General features: G+C 45.5%; 1 protein-coding gene across 1 annotated transcript in view; it reads right to left on the reverse strand.

Moving 5' to 3' along the window:
* znrf1 (zinc and ring finger 1) overlaps positions 1 to 21,814 on the reverse strand; it is a 263,548-nt gene that overhangs the window by 16,091 nt on the left and 225,643 nt on the right. Inside the window, exon 4 of the mRNA XM_043707184.2 lies at positions 16,094 to 16,192. Coding sequence (XP_043563119.2) covers positions 16,135 to 16,192 — 58 coding nt within the window. The 3' untranslated portion in view covers positions 16,094 to 16,134. The remainder of the gene's footprint in view (positions 1 to 16,093; positions 16,193 to 21,814) is intronic.

The raw sequence follows: 21,814 nt of genomic DNA on the forward strand, positions 1-21,814 counted from the left end.
TTCTTATCTGTATGTAACCAGAATGGAATGTGTTTTTTAGCCTTGCTCTGCTGTTCACATGAATGTTTATATCTGGAAAAGAGTATATCAGCTGGAAAAGTCTCCAGTTCGGTGAGTCTGCTCCGGGGTTGCGTTTAACCGCCGAGCGTGGGTTGTTGGCAACCGCTCTACGAGAACTGACGGCTCCCAGTTCCGGTAACACGTAGAGTGAGTATAAACCAGACCCGTTGTAAGTACGAGACCTGGTTGTGGCGACGCTGCGGGGAATAAAACACTTATATTCTAGCAGACTCGCCTCTTGGCTGTTTGTTCTGTGTCAGACTACTTTCCTGCGAGCCTGGTCCTTGACCTTGAGAATTTTTTAAAACATTTTGGCGTAGCCGGCAGGATCAATCGCGATTGAGGAAAGATTTTGATACAGAACAATGTTTTGGAAAAAGGCTAAGAAACCAGAGGAACAAACTGTGGAGGTCCCGACCGTCCCGGGATGGCATGGACCGTGGCATGGCGTGGCAGTTTGTTTGAGAAATGGTGGGGGGCGACCGGAGAACTGGGAGGCCGAGGGCGTAGGAACCCCAGGGTCGCTGCTGTCCACCCTTGAGAGGATCCCAGTCCTGCCGAAGAACCCCTTGCCTGGGGTACAGTGGAGGATGTGGGCCTGTGCGGCGGCTTGTAGACAACAGTCAGACAAGCGCCAAAAAGCTGAAGCAGAATTAGCCCTCCTGAAACATGAGCAGGGACTCAGTTCGGGAGATGCCTCTATGTTGAGGCAGGAAATTATGAAGTTAAAAGCTGAATTGACAGCATTAACTGAACTAGCAGGACGAACTATTATGTATCTGTCTGCTAAGAAACGGAAAGAGAAAAGGAAGGTCCCTCGAACCCCGGACCCGGTACAAGTACGGGCGTTTGTAGCCCAGTTAAATAACGGGGATCGGTGGGATATCGATCATTGGGATGGGAACATTTGGGGAGATTCAGATGATCAGTACGAAGAGGACCCACCCGTACTCCAAGCTAAACCAGTGGTTAGGAGAAAGCAGGTTCAGAGACGTCTCCCAGTGCAACGGGAGGTAATGTTAGATGAGGAAGGAAACCCTATACGGAATGAACAAGGGGAGGCAATTATGCATGAATTACTGCGGGCTCAGCCTCCTGCAGAATTCTCTGAATTAACGGAAGACTTCACTACCGATGAGGTGCTGTTTATCACCCAGAAAACCCGACGTAATCCTGGGGAGCCGTTAGAGCTATGGCTAATTCGGCTCCTCGAGGAAGGGGGGCAACAAGTGCAGGTAGACTATCAGGATGCTCCCAAGTTTGGTGGATTAGCAAAGGATGCTGCCATAGACCTGGGGTACCGCAGACAAGCCAAGGATATGGTAATAGATCGCAGTATGGGGACCTTATTTGGGATGTATGCCAGGGCAGTGGCCGAACAGTATCCCTTCCCGTCCGATTGGCCCCCCTTGGAAGGAACTTGGACAACAATTAAGGAAGGGGTTCAGAGGCTAACCCGTTTGTGTGTGCGGGATGCCCTGTTGCTGGGAGTGCTGGACGAGGTAGATAACACAAATGTTAGTAGACAGACTAGAGACCACCTAGTGAAGACTGCCCCCCCCCATTCTAAACCACTGTTATTAACCATAATGTTGAGTGGACGGGGAGAAACCCTAGGAGATGCCCGTAGTATGATGAGGGAGATGGGTGGTTTGGGGGATTGGGGACCCACAACCCGTGCTTCTCAGGGGGGCACGGAGGGGCGTCGCCCTGAGGCTCGGGCAGGGGGAAAAGTAAACCCTAATCAAGGAAGTAACCAAGGCCCCTCACGGCGTGCTTTGTGGCAAGCTTTGATACGGGCGCAGGTCCCAGCATCGGAGATTGATGGCCTACCTACACCGGAATTAAAAGACTTATGCAGACGAAAGGGACTGAAGGTGTCCCGGGTAGAGACAGAGTCCCGACCCACTATGGAAGACCTAGTGGAATTACTAACACAAAAATGTCAGACACGGGGTCCGGTTGTTAATGAGCCTCGAAGGGGTAGAACTTCCACTTCCCAGCGGTGGGAATCCTCGGAGGACGAGGAGGAGGAGGAGGTACGGCCTCCCCTCCGAGAGTGTTATAAAGTGGATAGGCGTGGCCGGAAACCTAGTAAGAAAGGCAAGAACAAAGAAGGGCGAGGCAAACGTCTTTACCCAGTGCTGTCTGGGGAAGATGAATGGGAGGAACAATAGGAATCGGGCCAAGCCCCAAGGGTTTGCCCACGAACGAGCCAATGGTCAGCAGACGACATTCGCAAATCCGTCCAAACCGTTATGGCTCTAGTGGACACAGGGGCGGAGGCCACCTTAATCTATGGGACGCCCCATAAGTTTAAAGGAACCCCAGTCACGCTGGTTGGGCTGGGAGGTAATCTGATTGAAGGAAAAACAGTACAATTGCCCCTAAAGATAGGTACAATGCCCATTAAAACTTATTCAATTATCATTACACCAGTTAGAGAATGGATCCTGGGAATGGACATTCTGGCCGGTTTAACACTTCACCTCCAACAAGGGAAGTTTGAATTTGGAATCACGAAAATGGCTTTGCGCTGTAGGACGGTGTTAGTGGGAAAGGTTAAAATGGACCCCTTCCCCATCCCGATCGCCGATCGCGTAATAAGTCTTAGACAGTATAGGATTCCCGGCGGACATAAAGAAATATCCGCCACAATTAAGGATTATTTGGAAGCGGGAGTGCTTAGGACATGCACCACAGCGTGGAATAACCCCTTATGGCCCGTACATAAAGCCGATGGGTCATGGCGGATGACGGCAGATTATCGGCAACTAAACCGTCACACTCCGGCCTTGACGGCAGCGGTCCCGGATGCCGTCACTATTATAGGACGAATCCAACATCATCCAGGGGTGTGGTACGGAGTAATTGATTTGGCTAATGCCTTCTTCACAATTCCTATTCCCGAAGATAGGCAGGAACAGTTCGCATTCACTTGGGAGGGTAGACAATTCACGTTCACGCGATTGCCCCAAGGATATCTGCATAGCCCTACTATCTGCCACCGGATAGTTGCAGAACACTTGGCTGCCTTTAAAGTGCCTGACGAAGTGATGATCTCGCACTATATTGACGATATGATGATACAGGGGACAAGTCAGAAGCAGGTTCAGGAATTGCTGGACCAACTGGTTCAACATATGCGAGGATATGGGTGGGAGATCAACCCAGCCAAAATCCAGGGTCCCTCACAAACGGTAAAATTCTTAGGAATCGTGTGGAACAAGGGGGAAAGGGAAATCACTGCGAAAGCTAAAAATAAGATTCAGGTCTTTGCCGTCCCTCACACCCAGAAGGACGTGCAGCAATTTATTGGGTTATTCGGATTCTGGAGACAGCATATTCCCCATTTAGGACAAATTTTAAAACCTTTGTATCGAGTTACGAGGAAAAAGGCAGCGTTCGGATGGACGGAGGTCCATCAAACTGCATTTGAAATGGCCAAGCAAGCGATACAGCAAGCTGTATCCTTGGGAAAGATACAGTCAGGACCTGTAGAACTGCAAGTCTCAGCACAGGGGGATTATGCCAATTGGAGCTTATGGCAAAAACAGGGAAGAACCCGTAAGCCATTGGGATTTTGGTCCCGAAAATTACCCCCGGCAGGGGAACGGTATACCCCCTTTGAGAAACAGTTATTAGCATGCTACTGGGGCTTGGTGGAAACCGAAGCCCTGACCATTGGACATGAAGTGATCATGAGAACAGCTATCCCTATTCTTCCGTGGGTACTTAGTGACCCCACTACCCACCGAATAGGAACTGCCCAAGAGAGCAGCATCATTAAATGGAAATGGTATGTGTCGGAGAGAGTGCGGACTGGACAGAAAGGAGTGTCAGTCCTACATGAGCAAGTGGCGGAGACCCCTGAGGAAGGGGTAAAACGGTTTGAGGTGATTGAATACAAGGAATCACCCGTTAAGATGGGAAAACGGTATGATGAACTGACCCCGGATGAACAAGCCACGGCTTGGTTCGTAGATGGGTCAGCCCAATGGAAAGCGGGACAGCGTAGATGGAAAGCTGCCGCCTTTAACCCAAAACAAGGCACTACCCTAGAAGAATTAGGGGAGGGAAAAAGTAGTCAGTGGGCAGAATTAAAAGCAGTGCATATGGTAGTCATGTCGGCTGGACTGGACTTACGAGCGTTAACTACACAGACTTTGGTCCAACAAAAACCTACGGTGATTAAGACCGGATTAGGATTGATTTGTCCCCCTGGGACCTATGGGCATATCCTCCCGCGATCGGGATTGTCACTAAAGGGGATTGATGTAATGGCAGGAGTAATTGACGCGGACTACCAAGGGGAATTGGGAGTAGTCCTGGTCAACATTACATCTGGACCTTATGTGATACAGAAGGGAGACAGAATAGCACAATTAGTTATTAAACCATGTAACCTCACAATGGTGGAAGAGACGGGAGCTCCCGTTAAGGTTACTGAGCGTGGGACGGGGGGATTTGGGTCTACTGACACTAAGGGTGCCAAGGTATGGGTACGCCAGACAACTGGTCCCCCCAAACCGGCAGAGATCATAGCCCAAGGAAAAGACAGTCTGGTCACCATTATGTATCCTGGGGAATCAGTCTGGAGGAGTGTGCCAGCTCAGTCGTTGGTACCCTTATCGAAACAAAATGTAGGTTGGAAAATTAGTAGTGAGGAACGACAGCAAGATGATTTTAAGTGCGCGGCAAATCAATGGTGTGCAATTTTAGATCTCACGAGTGATTGTCAAATGTATACTTGTGTACGATGTTATAAGGGGAGAAATGTAACTTTGATAACCCCTAACTGTACATTGATGTTGAATGCAACGGTGAATATGTGTCATTGGAATATAACCGCTCGTGAATGTGAAAGCTCAAACGGGACACGATGGAACATCACGACTGGAGATGAGGACATCTGGATCAGCAATGGAACAGTTATTCAAAACCGGACTCGAATGTTATGGCTGATCTTGGTGCGCCCTAACGTCTCTGACGCACACCGCACACAGTTGGCTCCCATTATGTCAACTTGTCAGCAGATGGCCCAGGCAGTACTGCACACTGATGTTCACTGGCAGGTGCGGCTGCCGGCTATCCCAGAATGCCAACATAAGAGGAGGCGGCGTGCATGGTATGACACTCTACTGGGAGGTGCAGGAACTGTCATGGGTATCTCAAATGCTATTGACTCTGAGGTAACCCGTACTAAATTATCTAACACGGGACAGGCCACCTCACAAGGACTACATACTATTGGAAGGTGGATGCCATCCGTAATGATGACTCAAGGAGAGACAGCTGAAATAATGATACGATCTCTGCAATGGGAACTGGATGTCTGGGGTGCCACTCAGGAACTGTTTGAGAACATTACGGCTCAGTTAAATTGGACTGCCTGTCATATTCAAATGTTGCATGCTCAAATACAGAAAGAACGCTTTTTGCGTGTGGTAACATCCCCCAATGTACAAGCGTGGAGGGGAATATGGAATGTATCTGAGAAATTGTGGATGATAACCCATCCATGGTGTAACGCAACTATGTGTAACGGATACTTTGTTACCATGAATGTAACCCACACTGTTACGGTCTGTCGATATTATGTATTACCAGTGATTACATCTTCTGGATATTATTTTCTGAAGACAAGGGGACAGTGGTTTAGCCCAGATACCAATATTACCTATGATCTGTCCGCTTGTGAACAGACTGATCAGGGGAAAACTTGCCTACTGATGGACAGGTATCGGGACCCTTGCTTGACTAAGGGAACGGCCCTGTGCGAATGGACTGTTGAAACTCCAAGGGACATGATGTGGCAGATTGGGCCACACACGCTCTGTGTGGCTACCGATAATCCACATCCTATCGGGATGCCTCTCAAATGTCTATCAGTGGCACTGGCAGAATCAGACCTATCTGTTGACCACTTATAGCAGTGCTCGCCACGTTACCAAGGTGCAGTGGAAAGTGCTGATGAATCCTTGGAACATTTCCCTGGATCGGTTTAAGCGAGCATTGGACCGATCCGAGGAACTTAAGCAGATATTACGAAAGCATCAAACCAATGTCACCAAGGTTACGGTGTCTACCTTTATACATGGACAGGAGGTAGTACATGCTGCCCGTGTAGTGGACGTGGAGTCAGCTCATCATTGGTGGGACATATTGAGTGGTATGTCCTCCACTGCGGGGACATTCCTGTTCCCACCCTTGTCGATCCTGGTAGCGGTCCTGGTGATTTTAACATGCTGTAATGTCCTGACTTGCTTGTATATTTGGCGTGTACGTAGGCGCTTGTTAGAAAGAATACATATGGGCATAATGTAACACATGTATTGGGCCAAGCAGTGGAATGTGGTGTGTCCCAATACATGTGTGCTCATAATGTAACACATGTATTGGGCCAAGCAGTGGAATGTGGTGAAAGGGTTAAAATTGAGTCCCAATACATGTGTGAATCTAACCGGAATGGAGGTGTTGCTTAGTCCCGTGTGAATCTTATTACACACCTCCCCGTGTGAATCTTCTTATCTGTATGTAACCAGAATGGAATGTGTTTTTTAGCCTTGCTCTGCTGTTCACATGAATGTTTATATCTGGAAAAGAGTATATCAGCTGGAAAAGTCTCCAGTTCGGTGAGTCTGCTCCGGGGTTGCGTTTAACCGCCGAGCGTGGGTTGTTGGCAACCGCTCTACGAGAACTGACGGCTCCCAGTTCCGGTAACACGTAGAGTGAGTATAAACCAGACCCGTTGTAAGTACGAGACCTGGTTGTGGCGACGCTGCGGGGAATAAAACACTTATATTCTAGCAGACTCGCCTCTTGGCTGTTTGTTCTGTGTCAGACTACTTTCCTGCGAGCCTGGTCCTTGACCTTGAGAATTTTTTAAAACAGACCATTAGCCCAGTACCCCATCTTTTTGTTATTCTTCCCAAAGTGAATCACCTCACACTTAGCTACATTGAATTCCATTTGCCACCTTTCTGCCCAGCTCTGCAGCTTCTCTATATCCTGCTGTAACCTGCCACATCCTTCCTCACTGTCAACAACTCCTCCGACTTTCGTATCATCCGCAAACTTGCTCACCCAACCTTCTAACCCCTCTTCCAGGTCATTTATAAAAATGACAAACAGCAATGGTCCCAAAACAGATCCTTGCGGAACACCGCTAGTGACGGCACTCCATGAAGAAACTTTGCCATCAACTACTACCCTCTGTCTTCTTCCATCCAGCCAATTCCTAATCCAAACCTCCAACTCACCCTCAATGCCATATCTCCGTATTTTCTGCAGTAGCCTACCATGGGGAACCTTATCAAACGCCTTACTAAAATCCATATATACCACATCTACCGCTTTCCCCTCATCAACCTCCTTCGTCACCTTTTCAAAGAATTCAATAAGGTTTGTGAGGCACGACCTGCCCTTCACCTAATGTGGGAGAAATACTTATTTTTGATCCCTAGAACTGTCCTATGTTAGTTTAAAATTAGGGAAGGGAACACAAGCAGGGAAACCCCCACACCAATGGATGCGCCGGTGGTCGCAGCGTCAGCCTCTGCAATCAGCCCAGTGGACCTACCTATGGAGCACAGCCTGATCTTGGAGTTTGTGAAACTCAGAGAAGATTGATTCGTCGATGGAGGAGACCCAGGCCAGGCTTGAACCGATCTCGGTCATGCTGCAGAAGCACGACCAGGAGATCCAGCATCACGGGCAGCGTGTCGGGGAGGTGGAGCAATGGGTCGCGGCCTCCGAAACTGTGGCGGGTCGGGCACAGGTCTTGGAATGGCGGATATGGGCCTTGGAGGAGCAGGTCGACGACCTCGAAAATTGAGGAGGAAGGTCAGCTGGTCAACTTCTTGGAGCAATGGCTCCCACAGTTTTTGAAACTGTAAGTCGGGGCAGGCCGGGTGCAGGTCGAGTGGGCCTACAGGGTTGCAGTGCGCAGGTCTGGTTCGGACCAGCGCCCTCACCCACTCCTAGTGCGACTCAAGCTAATGGGGCTGGAAGCCTCTAGAGACTGGGAAGGATCCTCAGGTTCTCATATACAAGGGATCATGAATTATGTTTTTCCAAGACTTCTCGCTGACCGTGATCCGGAAGTGGAAGGCCTTCAATGAGGTAAAAAGGAGGCTGAGGGACTTAAATATCCAGTATTCTGTTAGATATCCGGCAATGCTACGTTTTAGCTACAGATTGTCAGTGTTCAATTTTGAACCGGAAAAGGCAAAAGACTTCTTGGATGTTTTAAAATAGACTGACTGGCTTGAATTATTTGGACAATTATGTTTATTCTGTTTTCTTCTCTGTAATTTGCATGGTTTACCTGGTTGTTGGGGGGGGGGGGCGGTCTTGATTTTTTTAATATATGTCGGGGTCACAATAGTTTCCTTTTTGCTTCTTTTTCTCTCTCCTCTCCCTTCTCTCTTCCTTCCTGTCATCCTTTGTTTTCCTGTTTTTTAAAAATTATTTCCTTTTGTTTTTCTTTTGTTGGAGGAAGCGGGGAGAGGTTATATATTTTTGTTCTACCAGGATTGCCTAGGATTTCAGTATGGAGGGGACAGGTTGAGTGCCCACTTTTAACTTTCGTGCTATAGATGTTTGCATGTTTTTTCCCTTACTTTGTGTTGTCTGGGGCAGGGCATGGCTTCAATTAGAAGGAATCATGGAGGAATTAATGGGTGGCATGAGTGGCCCCCTGTAGACAGGGGAAAAGTCTCCTTTCATTTGTTTTAAATATGTTGGTATGTTGTAGAAGTAGCTGTTAGAAGTATTGATTTGGTAGTTTTGGAATTTGTATATTTAAATTTACACGAACTGTTTATGGTTTTCACTCAGCGCACTATGAAATGTGTTCTTCCTCCCGGGGGGTTCACGGACTGTTTTGAATGGTCATGGCTAACCATTCGTTTAAATGATGTACTTGGAATGTTAATGGGAGCCATTCACCAATTAAGAGAAAAAATATACTGTCAAGCCTTAGAAAAGAGAAGGTCGATGTAGCCTTGAAGTAAGAAACACATTTAACCGATAATGAGCATTTGAAGTTACAACAGGGAGGGTTCGGCCAGGTGTTTTTCTCATCCTTTAATTCAAATGCTATTCTTATTCAGAAGAATATCCCATTTCAAATGTTAGGCCAAATCAAGGATGAATGTGGATGATTTATCATTCTTAAAGCTTTAATACATCGTGAGGAATATGGGATTTTGAATGTATACTGTCCCCCCCCCTCCCCCTCCCGGTGCACCCCCTTAAAGTTTTAACGATACACTTTCCAGGTTGATAGCCCTTGGGGCACATGATACAATAACAGGGGAGACTTTAATCGTATTATTAACCCTGAAGTGGACAGAATGCCTAGGGGTCTTGCAGGTATATCCCCACAATCCAGGCAGTTGGTGGACCTGAACAGGGAGTTGGGGTTGGTGGATGTGTGGAGATGTCCTCACCCAAAGGTAGGGATTTCATCTTTTTTTCTAATCCACATTAAGAGCTATACTAGAATTAACATGTTTTTGTGTCCCATTGACCTTTCTGAATTCGGTGCTGTCTGGCAGAATAGGAAACATAGCTGTTTCCAATCAGGTGGCAGTGTACATGGAGGTCAAGGCCGGTGGTAACGGGATAGGCTCGCGGCACTAGCGCATGGACTCTTTCCTTCAGAAAGATAGCACGGTTACAGAGTATTTTTCGTGGGAATTTAAAATCTTTTGGGACATTAAATTGGGTATGGCCAGTAATCCATTGCAGCTTTGGGAGACTGCCAAGTCCTATGCATGGGGTTTGATTATTTCTTACTCTGCGAGCTGGAAGCGGCTAAACAGAGATTATTTGAGAGTATGGTGATAAACCAGGTAGATATCTAGTGTACTTGGCCAGAAAGAAGAATGCCCCCAATCACATCCATCAGAGTGTGTGCTGGTACTCTTACGGGCAATGCCAAAAAGATTAATGCAGGATTTAGGAAATTTTACTCTTGAGCTGTACCGGTCAGAGGGCTGTGAGGACAGATTGATGAAGATGGAATCCTTTTTTGTTTAAAAAAAGGAGCTGGACCTTCTGGGTGTAACTTCAAAGCAGGTGTCCTTTCTGAATGCCCCCCCTGACAATTCAGGAAATACAGGTGGTGGTGAGGCTGCTCCAGAGTGGTAAAGTGCCTGGTCCAAATGGATTTCAAAGTGAGTTTTATAAGGAATTTATAGACATACTAGTTGGGCCACTCCTGGATACGTACAATTACCCATACAGTCAGAACTGCCTCCCATCTTCTTTGAGAGAAGCAAATATTTCTCTTATTCTTAAGAAAGGAAAAGCCCCAGAGGATTGCACTTCGTACAGGCCCATATCATTACTTAACGTGGATTATAAAATTCTGTCGAAAATATTGGCATTAAGGCTAGAGAGGGTATTGCCTTTCATTGTAAAAGGAGGATCAGACAGGTTTTATCAAGCGCTGTAGGTCCACCAACATTAGAAGAGTTTAGGGTGTAGCTTTGCTCGCTGAGCTGTAGGTTTGATATCCAGATGTTTCATTACCTGGCTAGGTAACATCATCAGTGGCGACCTCCAAGTGAAGCGAAGCTGTTGTCTCCTGCTTTCTATTTATATGTTTGTCCTGGATGGGGTTCCTGGGGTTTGTGGTGATGTCATTTCCTGTTCGTTTTCTGAGGGGTTGATTGTTGGTATCTAGATCTATGTGTTTGTTTATGGCATTGTGGTTGGAGTGCCAGGCCTCTCGGAATTCTCTGGCATGTCTTTGCTTAGCCTGTCCCAGGATAGATGTGTTGTCCCAGTCGAATTGGTGGTTTTTCTCATCCATGTGTAGGGCTACGCGGGAGAGAGGGTCGTGTCTTTTTGTGGGTAGCTGGTGTTCGTGTATCCTGGTGGCTAACTTTCTTCCTGTTTATCCTACGTAGTGTTTGTGGCAGTCCTTGCATGGAATCTTGTAGATGATGTTGGTTTTGTCCATGGGTTGTACTGGGTCTTTTAAGTTTGTTTGAGAGTATTGGTGGGTTTGTGTGCTACTAGGATTCTGAGGGGTCTTACTAGTCTGGCTGTCATTTCTGAAATATAAATAGAAAGCAGGAGACAACAGCTTCGCTTTACTTGGAGATCACCACTGATGATGTTACCTAGCCAGGTAATAAAGGGAGGTTTCCTGTATTTAGGCATTTTTATCACCCTGGTCTTCGATCAATTATATAACACTAATTATGTGCAGTTGCAAGAGAAGATAAGGCAGGACCTTCGGCGCTGGGAGGATCTTCCAATATCTTGGTTGGGTAAGAATAGCTCTGGTCAAAATAAATGTTGTTCCTCGTTTATTATATCCCATGTGAATGCTCCCTTTGATGCTGCCAAGGCAAGCACTATGGAGGCTTTGCAGTTGGCTTGGATCTTTTATCTGGCATCATAGGCGGCCTCTTATTAAGCTGGATAAATTGCAGCTCACACAGGGGAGGTGAGTTTTGGATTTCCCAGTCTTGAAGAAATATCAGTTGAGTTCCTTACTATCCTATGTGGCTGACCGGGCCATGGAGAGACAGTCCAAAACAACACAACCAATTATTGTCATATCAATCTACTTTTGATATCATACCAAGCACAAAGAAAAATGACTATGGTTGTTGGAGGTCAGTCACCTCAGCTCCAGGGCAACTCTGCAGGAGTTTTTCAGGATAGTGCTTTAGAGTTAAACATCTTCAGTTGCTTCATCAATGATCATCATAAGGTCAGAAGTCAGGCTGAGGGCACAATGTTCAGCTACTGAAGTACAACAATATCTATGCTTGGACTGACAAGTTTCACTAACAGTCTTACCACACAAGTGTCAGGCTCCAACGTCCTCAGCAAGACAGAATCTAATCATCTCCTCTGGACAGTACCACTGAATCACCCACTATCAACATCTTGGGGTTACCATTAACCAGATACCTCTTGATTTGTGGCAACAAGAATAGGTAAGAGGCTAGGAATTCTGTGGTGGGTAACTCACCTTCCATCTCACCAGTGTCGAGAATGTGGCATTAGAAAAGCACAGCAAGGCAGGCAGCATCCAAGGAGCAGGAGAATTGACATTTTGGGGATAAGTCCTTCATCAGAAATATGGGGAAGAGGAGAGGGGTTGAGAGATAAATAGAAGGGTGGGGGGCTGGGGTGGGGGAAGGTAGCTGGGAACGCAATAGGTAGATGCAGGTGGGGGGGGTGATGGTGACAGGTAGGACCGGACAAGTGGGAAGGAAAATGTATCGGTAAGGACAGTTCAAGAGGTGGTGCCTGCCCTCAGTCTACAAGAGTTAAGTTAGACTGAAATACTCTCCTGAATGGGTGCAACACCAATAACACTCAAGAAACTTGACACTATCCAGGACAAAACAGCCCAATTGATTGGCATCCCATCCAAGACCTTTAGCATTCACTCCCTTTCCCAGTACACAGTGGTAGCAGTGTCTACCATCTATAAGATGCAATCCATTAACTCAAGTCCCTTTTGTCAGCACCTTCCAAACCCAGGACCTCTACCATCCTGGAGGACAGGGGCAGCAGATACATGGTAACACCACCTGCAATTTCCTCTTCAAATCATGCATCTCACTGTTCCTTCATTTAACCAGATCAAAGTCCTGGAACTCCCTACCCATTCAGGCAGATGGATGAGCAGAGAGATCTCACTGTCCATGTACATAGATCCCTGAAAGTTGCCACCTAGGTTGATAGGGCTGTTAAAGAGACATACTGTGTGTTAGCTTGTGTTAGTAGAGGGATTGAGTTTTGTAGCCACGAGGTCACGTTGCAGCTGTACAAAACTCTGGTGCAGCCGCACTTGGGAGTATTGCATACAGTTCTGGTCACCGCATCATAGGAAAGATGTAGAAGCTTTGGAAAGGGTTCAGAGGAGATTTACCAGGATGTTGTCTCGTGTGGAGGGAAGGTCTTCTGAGGAAAGGCTGAGGGACTTGAGGCTAATTCCGTTTGAGAGAAGAAGGTTGAGAGATGATTTAATTGAGACATATGAGATAATCAGAGGGTTAGATAAGGTTGACAGTGAGAGACTTTTACCTCAGATGATAATGGCTAGCATGAGGAGACATAGCTTTAAATTGAGGGGTGATAGATACAGGACAGATGTCAGAGGTAGTTTCTTTACTCAGTAGTAGGGGTGTGGAATGCCCTGCCTGCAACAGTAGTAGACTCTCCAAATTGAAGGGCATTTAAATAGACATTGGATAAACATATGGATGAAAGTGAAATAGGATAGATAGGCTTCAGATTGGTTCCACAGGTGGGCACAACATCGAGGGCTGAAGGGCCTGTACTGTGCTGTAATGTTCTATGTTCTAACAGCACTAGGGGGTACCTAACAACCATCATTCCCCACCATCCACATTCTGTGATCAGTTAGAAAAATACATAACTCAAGGCACAGTTAAGGGATTGCATGTTTAAGTTATGCCACAGTCTAAACATTTCATTCTGCTGCCCTATTCTGTAAGCACTTTTAGGGCACAGTTTCTCAGACTGAAGTTAATAAAACTGGAACTCAAGCCTGATTAATGCAACTCCCTTTTTTGGATGTCACTTCATCAAGTCATACCGCATGGAAACAGACCTTTCAGTCCAACTCATCCATGTTAACCAAGTTTTCCAAACTAGATTAGTCCGACTTACTGTGTTTGGCCCATCACCCTCTAAATCTTTCCTATTCATGTACCTACCCAAATGCCTTTCAAATGTTGTAATTATATCTGCATATTCCACTTCCTCTAGCAGTTCATTTCACATACGAACACTATGAGAAAAATTTGACCCTCAGCTCCCTTTTAAATCTTTCTCCTCTCACCTTTAAATTTTGCCCTGTAATTCTGAACTCCCCTACCCTAAGGAAAAGACCTTTGCTATTCACCTTATCTATGCCCCTCATGATTTTATAAACACCTATAACGTCACCCCTTAACTACCTATGCTCCAGTGAAAAAAGTCCCAGCTATTCCTATTTGGGCGGCACAGTGGCTCAATGGTTCACACTACTGCCTCATAGCACCCCGGACCCAGGTTCGATTCCAGCCTCGGGAAACTATCTGTGATGAGTTTGCATGTTTTCTCCGTGCTCTGGTTTCCTCCCACAATCCAAAGATGTGCAGGTTAGGTCAATTGACCATGCTGAATTGCCCTAGGGTTCAGGGATGTGTAGGTTAGGTGAATTAGTCAGGGGTAAATATAGGTAGAGGGATGGGCCAGAGTGGGTTCCTCTTCAGAGGTTTGTGTGGACTTTGTTGGGCCGAAGGGCCTGTTTCCACACTGTAGGGATTCGAATTCTTATCCAGCCTCTCCTTACAACTTAAACTCTTCAGTTCCGGCAACATTTCATTGTCCTTTCATACCACAGGGTTGCCTCTTATTGTGGAATTCAACAAGAATAAAACAATTTAACGACAACAACTTGCAAACAAATGGTATTTAAGTTGAGATCAGATTTGTGTCAGTCCACAGACCAACATTTTGCATATCACAATATCTTGTTTTCTCACTGGGAGAATGATGCTATGCATTGTAATCTTGATCTCTTGATGGTAATGCACCTTTCTGCACTTTTATTTGTGCAACACTGGCAGTGCCATTTGTTAACACAAATTCAAGTCGTATTTGGCTGACGGCAGGGTAAACACAGCAGAGTAGGGACAGTTTGAGACTGACTATGGGGGATTTAGTCAGAAGTCACACAACACCAGGTTATAGTCCAACAGGTTTATATGAAATCAAAGCTTTATAAGCATTGCCCCTTTGTCAGGTGAAGTCCTAACAAAAGGAGGACTGCCCCAAAAGCTTCTGATTTCAAATAAACCTGCTGGACTATAATCTGGTGCTGTATGACTTCTGATTTTGACCACAGTAGTCCAATTCCAGCAACTCCACATTGTGGGGGATTTGACATACTTTTCGACATATTTTACGAGTAGCTCAAGCACTTTTATATTTGTCTTACAGCCTTGGTGGTACTAGCTCAGATGAGAGAGAATCCTTAGAGTGGCAGATGGAGTTTAATTTTGATAAATGTGAGATACTGCATTTTGGAAAGGCAAATCAGGGCAGGACTTGTACAATTAATGATAAGGTCTTGGGGAGCATTGCTGAACAAAAAATCCTTGGAGTGCAGCTTCATAGTTCCTTGAAAGTGGAGTAATAGGTAGACAAGATAATGAAGAAGGTGTTTTGTATGCTTGCCTTTTTTGGTCAGTGTACTGAGTATAAGAGTTGGGAGGTCATGTTGCGGCTATGCATGACATTGGTTAGGTCGTTATTGGAATACTGTGTGCAATTCTACTTCCTGCTATAGGAAAGATGGTTTGAAATTTGAAAGGGTTCAGAAAAGATTTACAAGGATGCTGCCAGGGTTGGAGGGTTTGAGCTATAGGGAGAGGCTGAATAGACTGCGGCCATTTTCCCTGAAGCATCGCAGGCTGAGGGGTGACTTTATGGAGGGGCATGGATACTGTAAATAAACAAGGTTTTTTCCCTGGGGTGGAGGAGTCCAAGACGAGAGGGTACAGAACAGAGAACATAACAGTACAGTATAGGCCGTTTGACCCTCAATGTTGCACTGGCCTGTGGAAGGCTTTAAGGTGAGAGGAGAAAGATTTAAAAGGACCTAAGGGCAACTTTTTCACGTGGGATTGATGTGCGTATGGAACGAGCTGCCAGAGAAAGTGGTGGAGGCTAGTACACACTAGTACTTTCCCTCAAAATGTCGTTTAAAGAACCACCAGTGTGAATCAAGGAGATGAACTCAATTTCCAGCTATGGAAATGTTGGACTGTTGACAAGTTGACTGGTTTTTTTTCTTCACAATTTGCCCATCACAACTAATTTCATGTCATGCATAATACAAACCAGCACTTTCCTAGCCTACTCAAACTTCACCTTCAGGAAACTGTTTAAGTTCTCTGGGAAAATAATGAGCAACCTGAAGAGTTTTTTTGACACGTTATCACAGTGCACTGAAGTTTAATTTACAAATGTCTCTTCTTACCTTTTAACAGAAGGCCATAAGCAGCTGCAAGCCAGGAGAGGTCAATCCGAAGGGTGTTCTGGACATGATCTGTTCACTTCAAACCATGAATCTATACAGCTGAGAGGCAAGGAAGAAACTATATTAATTTGAAATGTATAACAAATAAACCATAGTCTCAAATGTCTTCAGTAATGGAGGAATATGCAGCAATAAATACTGGAAGTGGCATGTAGCACTCATTTTGAGATGCAAATAAAATTGCAATGTGCTTGAAAATTTTAAAAAATAAATTTAACTACCACGACATTATTTAAAACGTATTTCCTCCTGCACAACCATCTGAATGAACAATACATTACATGAACCTTTTCACAACTCACTGGGTAGTGTGCTGGAAATTAAGCTCCATTATTCTGGAGTCATCAGAAATCTCAAGCGTGTATGCAGTTTTGGAAAATGTAGGGAATGATGCTCTCTCAGGGAAATGTAGCACAGACATCCTGGTTTCCTGTACCAAGAGTGGCTCTACTGTAATGAGGGTTATGTCAGGTTCCAAGGATCGATTGTGATGGGGGACTCTCTAGTCAGAGGCACAGACAGACTATTCTACGGCTGACAAAAGGCATCAGAATAGTGTATTGCCTCCCTGGTGTCAGGATCAAGATTATCTCGGACAGGGTGCAGAGTATTCTCAAAGGGGAGAGGGTCCAGCAGGAGGTCGTTGTACACAGTGGAACTGACAACATAGGAAGAGAAAAGGGCGAGATTCTGCACAGAGAATATAGAAATTTAGGCAGGAATCTAAAAAGTAGATCCTTAAGGGTAGTAATAGCTGGTGCTGCAAGCTAGTGAGGGTAGGAATAGGAGGATAATGCAAATGAATGTGCAGCCGAGGAACTAGTGCAGGGGAGAAGGGTTCACATTTTTGGATCATTGGAAATTCTCCTGGGGTAGAAATGACTCGTATAAGGAGAATGGATTACACCTGAATTGGAAGGGGACTATTTAGTGGCGGGGAGATTTGGTAGGGCTGTGTTGGAGGTTTTAAACTAGTAGTGGGGTGTGTGGGGGCAGGTGGGTGTTGGTAACCAGGGAGACAGTGAGAAAAGAGATCAGTCTGAGCCTGTGCAGCTGGGAAAAGGAGCGAGTCAAGAGTCAGGGTAGGCAGGAACAAAGCAGAGAAACAGGTAGGACTGATAAATTAAATTGCCTTTATTTCAATGCAAGACACCTAACAGGGAAGGCAGATGAACTCAGAGCATGGTTTGGGAATATGGGACTGGGATATCATAGCAATTACAGAGACATTGCTCAGGAATAGACAGGACTGGCATCAAAATATTCCAGGGCATAGGATTTTTGATTCCGGATAACATTACAACTGTACTTAGGGAGGATATTCTTGGGAACACGTGTAGGGAAGTTATTTGGGTGGAACTGAGAAATGAAGGGATGATTGCATTATTGGGATTATACTATAGACCCCTCCCCAACAGTCAGAGGGAAATTGAGAAACAAATTTCTAAGGAGATCTCAGTTATCTGTAAGAATAATAGAGTGGCTATGGTAGGGGATTTTAACTTTCCAAACGTAGACTGGTACTGCCATAGTATTAAGGCTTTGGATGGAAAGGAATTTGTAAATGTGTACAAGAAAATTCTGAATCAGTATATGGATGTGCCTACAATAGAAGGTGCAAAACCTGACCTGCTCTTGGGAAATAAGACAGGGCAGATGACGGAGGTGCAAATAGGGGAGCACTTTGGGGCCAGTGACCATAATTCTATTAGTTTTATAATAGCGATGCAAAAGGATAGACAGAATTTAAAATTTAAATTGGAGGAAGGCCAATTTTGACGGTATTTGGGAAGGACTTTCAAAAACTGATTGGGGGCAGATGTTCGCAGGTAAAGGGATGGCTGGAAAATGGAAAGCCTTCAAAAATAAGATAATGAGAATTCAGAACAGTATATTCCTGTTAGGGTGAAGGCCAAGGCTGGTAGGTGTAGGGAATGCTGGACGACTGTAAAAATTGAGATTTTGGTCAAGAATAAGGAGAAAGGATATGTCAATATAGACAGCAGGGATCAAGTGAATCCCTAGAAGATATAAAGGCAGTAGGAGTATAATTAAGAGGGAAATTAGGAGGGCAAAAAAGGGACATGAGATAGCTCTGGCAAAGGGATTCTACAAATACATTAAGGATAAAAGCGTAACAAAGGAGAGAACAGGTCCCCTTAAAGATGAGCAAGCCCACCAATATGTGAAACTGCAGGAAATGGGGAAGAAACTAAAATATTTGCATCAGTGTTTACTGTGGGGGAGGATATGGAAGATGGAGAAATAAATAGTGACATCTTGAAAAGTGTCCATATTACAGAGGAGGCAGTGCTATATGTCTTGAAACACAAAGGTGGATAAATCCCCAGGACCTGATCAGGTGTACCCTAGAACTATGGGACGCTAGGGAAGTGATTGCTGGGCTCCTGGCTGAGACATTTCTATTGTTGATAACCACAGGTGAGGTGGCTAATATGGTGTCACTGAAGAAAAAAAGGTGATTAAGAAAAGCCAGGGAACTACAGGCTGGAGAGCCTGACATTAGTGGTGGGCAAGTTGGTGGAGGGAATTCTGAGAGACAGGATTTACATGTATTTGAAAAAGCAAGGACTGACTGGGAATAGTCAACATGGCTTTGTGCATGGGAATTCATGTCTCACAAACTCGAATGAGTCTTTTGAAGTAACAAAGATCTTTGAAGAAGGCAGCGGGTGGTAGATGTGATCTATATGGACTTCAGTAAGGCATTCAACAAGGTTCCTCATGGTAGATTAGTCAGCTAGGTTAGGTCACATGGAATACAGGGAGAACTAACCAGGTGGATACAGAACAGGCTCAAAGGTAGAAGGCGGAGGGTGATGGTGGAGGGTTTCTTTTCAAACTGGAGGACTGCGACCAGCATTGTGCTGCAAAGATCGGTGCTAGATCCACTGTTTTTTTGTCAATTAGAGTCATACAGATGTACAGCATGGAAACAGACCCTTCGGTCCAACCCGTCCATGCCGACCAGATATCCCAACCTAATCGAGTCCCACCTGCCAGTACCCAGCCTATATCCCTCCAAACTCTTCCTATTCACATACCTATCCAAATGCCTCTTAAATGTTGCAATTGTACAAGCCTCCACCACATCCTTTGGTAGCTCGTTCCATACACGTACCACTCTCTGCGCGAAAACGTTGCCCCTTAGGTCTCTTTTATATCTTTCTCCTCTCACCCTAAACCTATGCCCTCTAGTTCTGGACTCCCCCACCCCAGGAAAAAGACTGTCTATTTATCCTATCCATGCCCCTCATAATTTTGTAAACCTCTAAGCTCACCGCTCAGCCTCCGACACTCCAGGGAATACAGCCCCGGCGTGTTCAGGCTCTCCCTGTAGTTCAGATCCTCCAACCCTGGCAACATCCTTGTAAATCTTTTCTGAACCCTTTCGAGTTTCAGAACATCTTTCCGATAGGAAGGAGACCAGAACTGCATGCAATATTCCAACAATGGCCTAACCAATGTCCTTTACAGCTGCAACATGACCTCTCAACTCCTGTACTCAATACACTGTCCAATAAAGGAAAGCATACCAAAGGCCTTCTTCACTATCCTATCTACCTGCGACTCCACTTTCAGGGAGCTATGAACCTGCACTCCAAGGTCTCTTTGTTCAGCAACACTCCCTAGGACCTTACCATTAAGTGTACAAGTCCTGCTAAGATTTGCTTTCCTAAAATGCAGCACCTCGCATTTATCTGAATTAAACTCCATCTGCCACTTCTCAGCCCATTGGCCCATCTGGTCCACATCCTGTTGTAATCGGAGGTAACCCTCTTCGCTGTCCACTTCACCTCCAATTTTGGTGTCATCTGCAAACTTCATAACTGTACCTCTTATGCTCGCATCCAAATAATTTATGTAAATGACAAAAAGTAGAGGGCCAGCACCGATCCTTGTGGCACTCCACTGGTCACAGGCCTCCAGTCTGAAAAACAACCCTCCACCGCCACCCTCTCTCTTCTACCTTTCAGCCAGTCCTGTATCCAAATGGCTAGATCTAACCTTGCTAATCAGTCTCCCATGGGGAAGCTTGTCGAATGCCTTATTGAAGTCCATATAGATCACATCTACTGCTCTGCCCTCATCAATCTTCTTTGTTACTTCTTCAAAAAACTCAATCAAGTTTGTGAGACATGATTTCCCACACTCAAAGCCATGTTGACTATCCCGAATCAGTCCTTGCCTTTCCAAACACATGTACATCCTGTCCCTCAGGGTTCCCTCCAACAACTTGCCCACTACAGAGGTCAGGCTCACCGGTCTATAGTTCCCTGGCCTGTCTTTACCACCCTTCTTAAACAGTGGCACTACGTTTGCCAACCTCCAGTCTTCCAGCACCTCACCTGTGACTATCGATGATACAAATATCTCAGCAAGAGGCCCAGTAATCACTTCTCTAACTTCCCACAGAGTTCTCAGGTACACCTGATCAAGTCCTGGGGATTTATCCACCTTTACCCGTTTCAAGACATCCAGCACTTCCTCCTCTGTAATAAGTACATTTTGCAAGATGTCACCACCTATTTCCCTACAGTCTATATCTTCCATATCCTTTCCACAGTAAATACTAATGCAAAATATTCATTTAGTATCTCCCCCATTTTCTGTGGCTCCACACAAAGGCCGCCTTGCTGATCTTGGAGGAGCCCTATTCTCTCCCTAGTTACCCTTTTGTCCTTATTGTATTTGTAAAAACCCTTTGGATTCTCCTTAATTCTATTTGCCAAAGCTATCTGTTGGATGTAAACATAGGAGGTATAGTTAGTAAGTTTGTAGATGACACCAAAATTGGAGGTGTAGTGGACAGTGAAGAATACAATGGGGCCTTGATCAAATGGGCTAATTTGCCAAGGAGCAGCTGATGGAGTTTAATTTAGTTAAATGTGAGGTGCTGCATTTTGGAAGGCAAATCAGGCAGGACTTATACACCTAATGGTAAGGGTCTGGGGAGTGTTGCTGATCAAAGATATGTTGGAATGCAGGTTCATTGAAAGTGGAGTCCCAGGTAGACAGAATAGTGAAGAAAGCATTTGGTGTGCTTGTCTTTACTGGTAAGTACTATGAGCACAGGAGTTAGGAGGTCATGTTGTGGCTGTACAGAACATTAGTTAGGCCACTTTTGGAATATTTGTGTTCAGTTCTGGTCTCCCTGTTAAGGGGAGGATGTTGTGAAACTTGAAAGGGTTCAAAAAAGATTTACAAGAATGTTGCCGGGGTTGGAGGATTTTGAGCTCCAGGGATAAGCTGAAGAGGCTGGGGCTGTTCTCCCCGGAGCGTCAGAGGCTGAGAGTGACTTTATCAAAGTTTATAAAATCATGACGGCACAAATAGGATGAGTAGCTAAGGTCTTTTTCCCAGAGTGGGGGAGTCCAAGATTGGACAGCATAGGTTTGAAGTGAGAGGGGAAAGATTTAAAAGGGACCTTCAGGGTAAATCTTTTACGCAGTGGGTGGTGAGTGTATGGAATAAGCTGCCAGAGGAAGTGGAGGAAGCTGGTACAATTCCAACATTTAATAGACATCTGGATGAGTATATGAATAGAAAAGATTTAGTGAGATATGAGCCAAATGCTGGCAAATGGGACGAGATTAATTTGGGATACGTGGTCAGCATGGACAAGTTGGTCTGTTTCCA

This window comes from Chiloscyllium plagiosum, unplaced genomic scaffold (genome assembly GCF_037043375.1).
Source record: "Chiloscyllium plagiosum isolate Xiang-an unplaced genomic scaffold, Cpla_swu_hap1 HiC_scaffold_17, whole genome shotgun sequence".
Lineage (NCBI taxonomy): Eukaryota > Metazoa > Chordata > Chondrichthyes > Orectolobiformes > Hemiscylliidae > Chiloscyllium > Chiloscyllium plagiosum.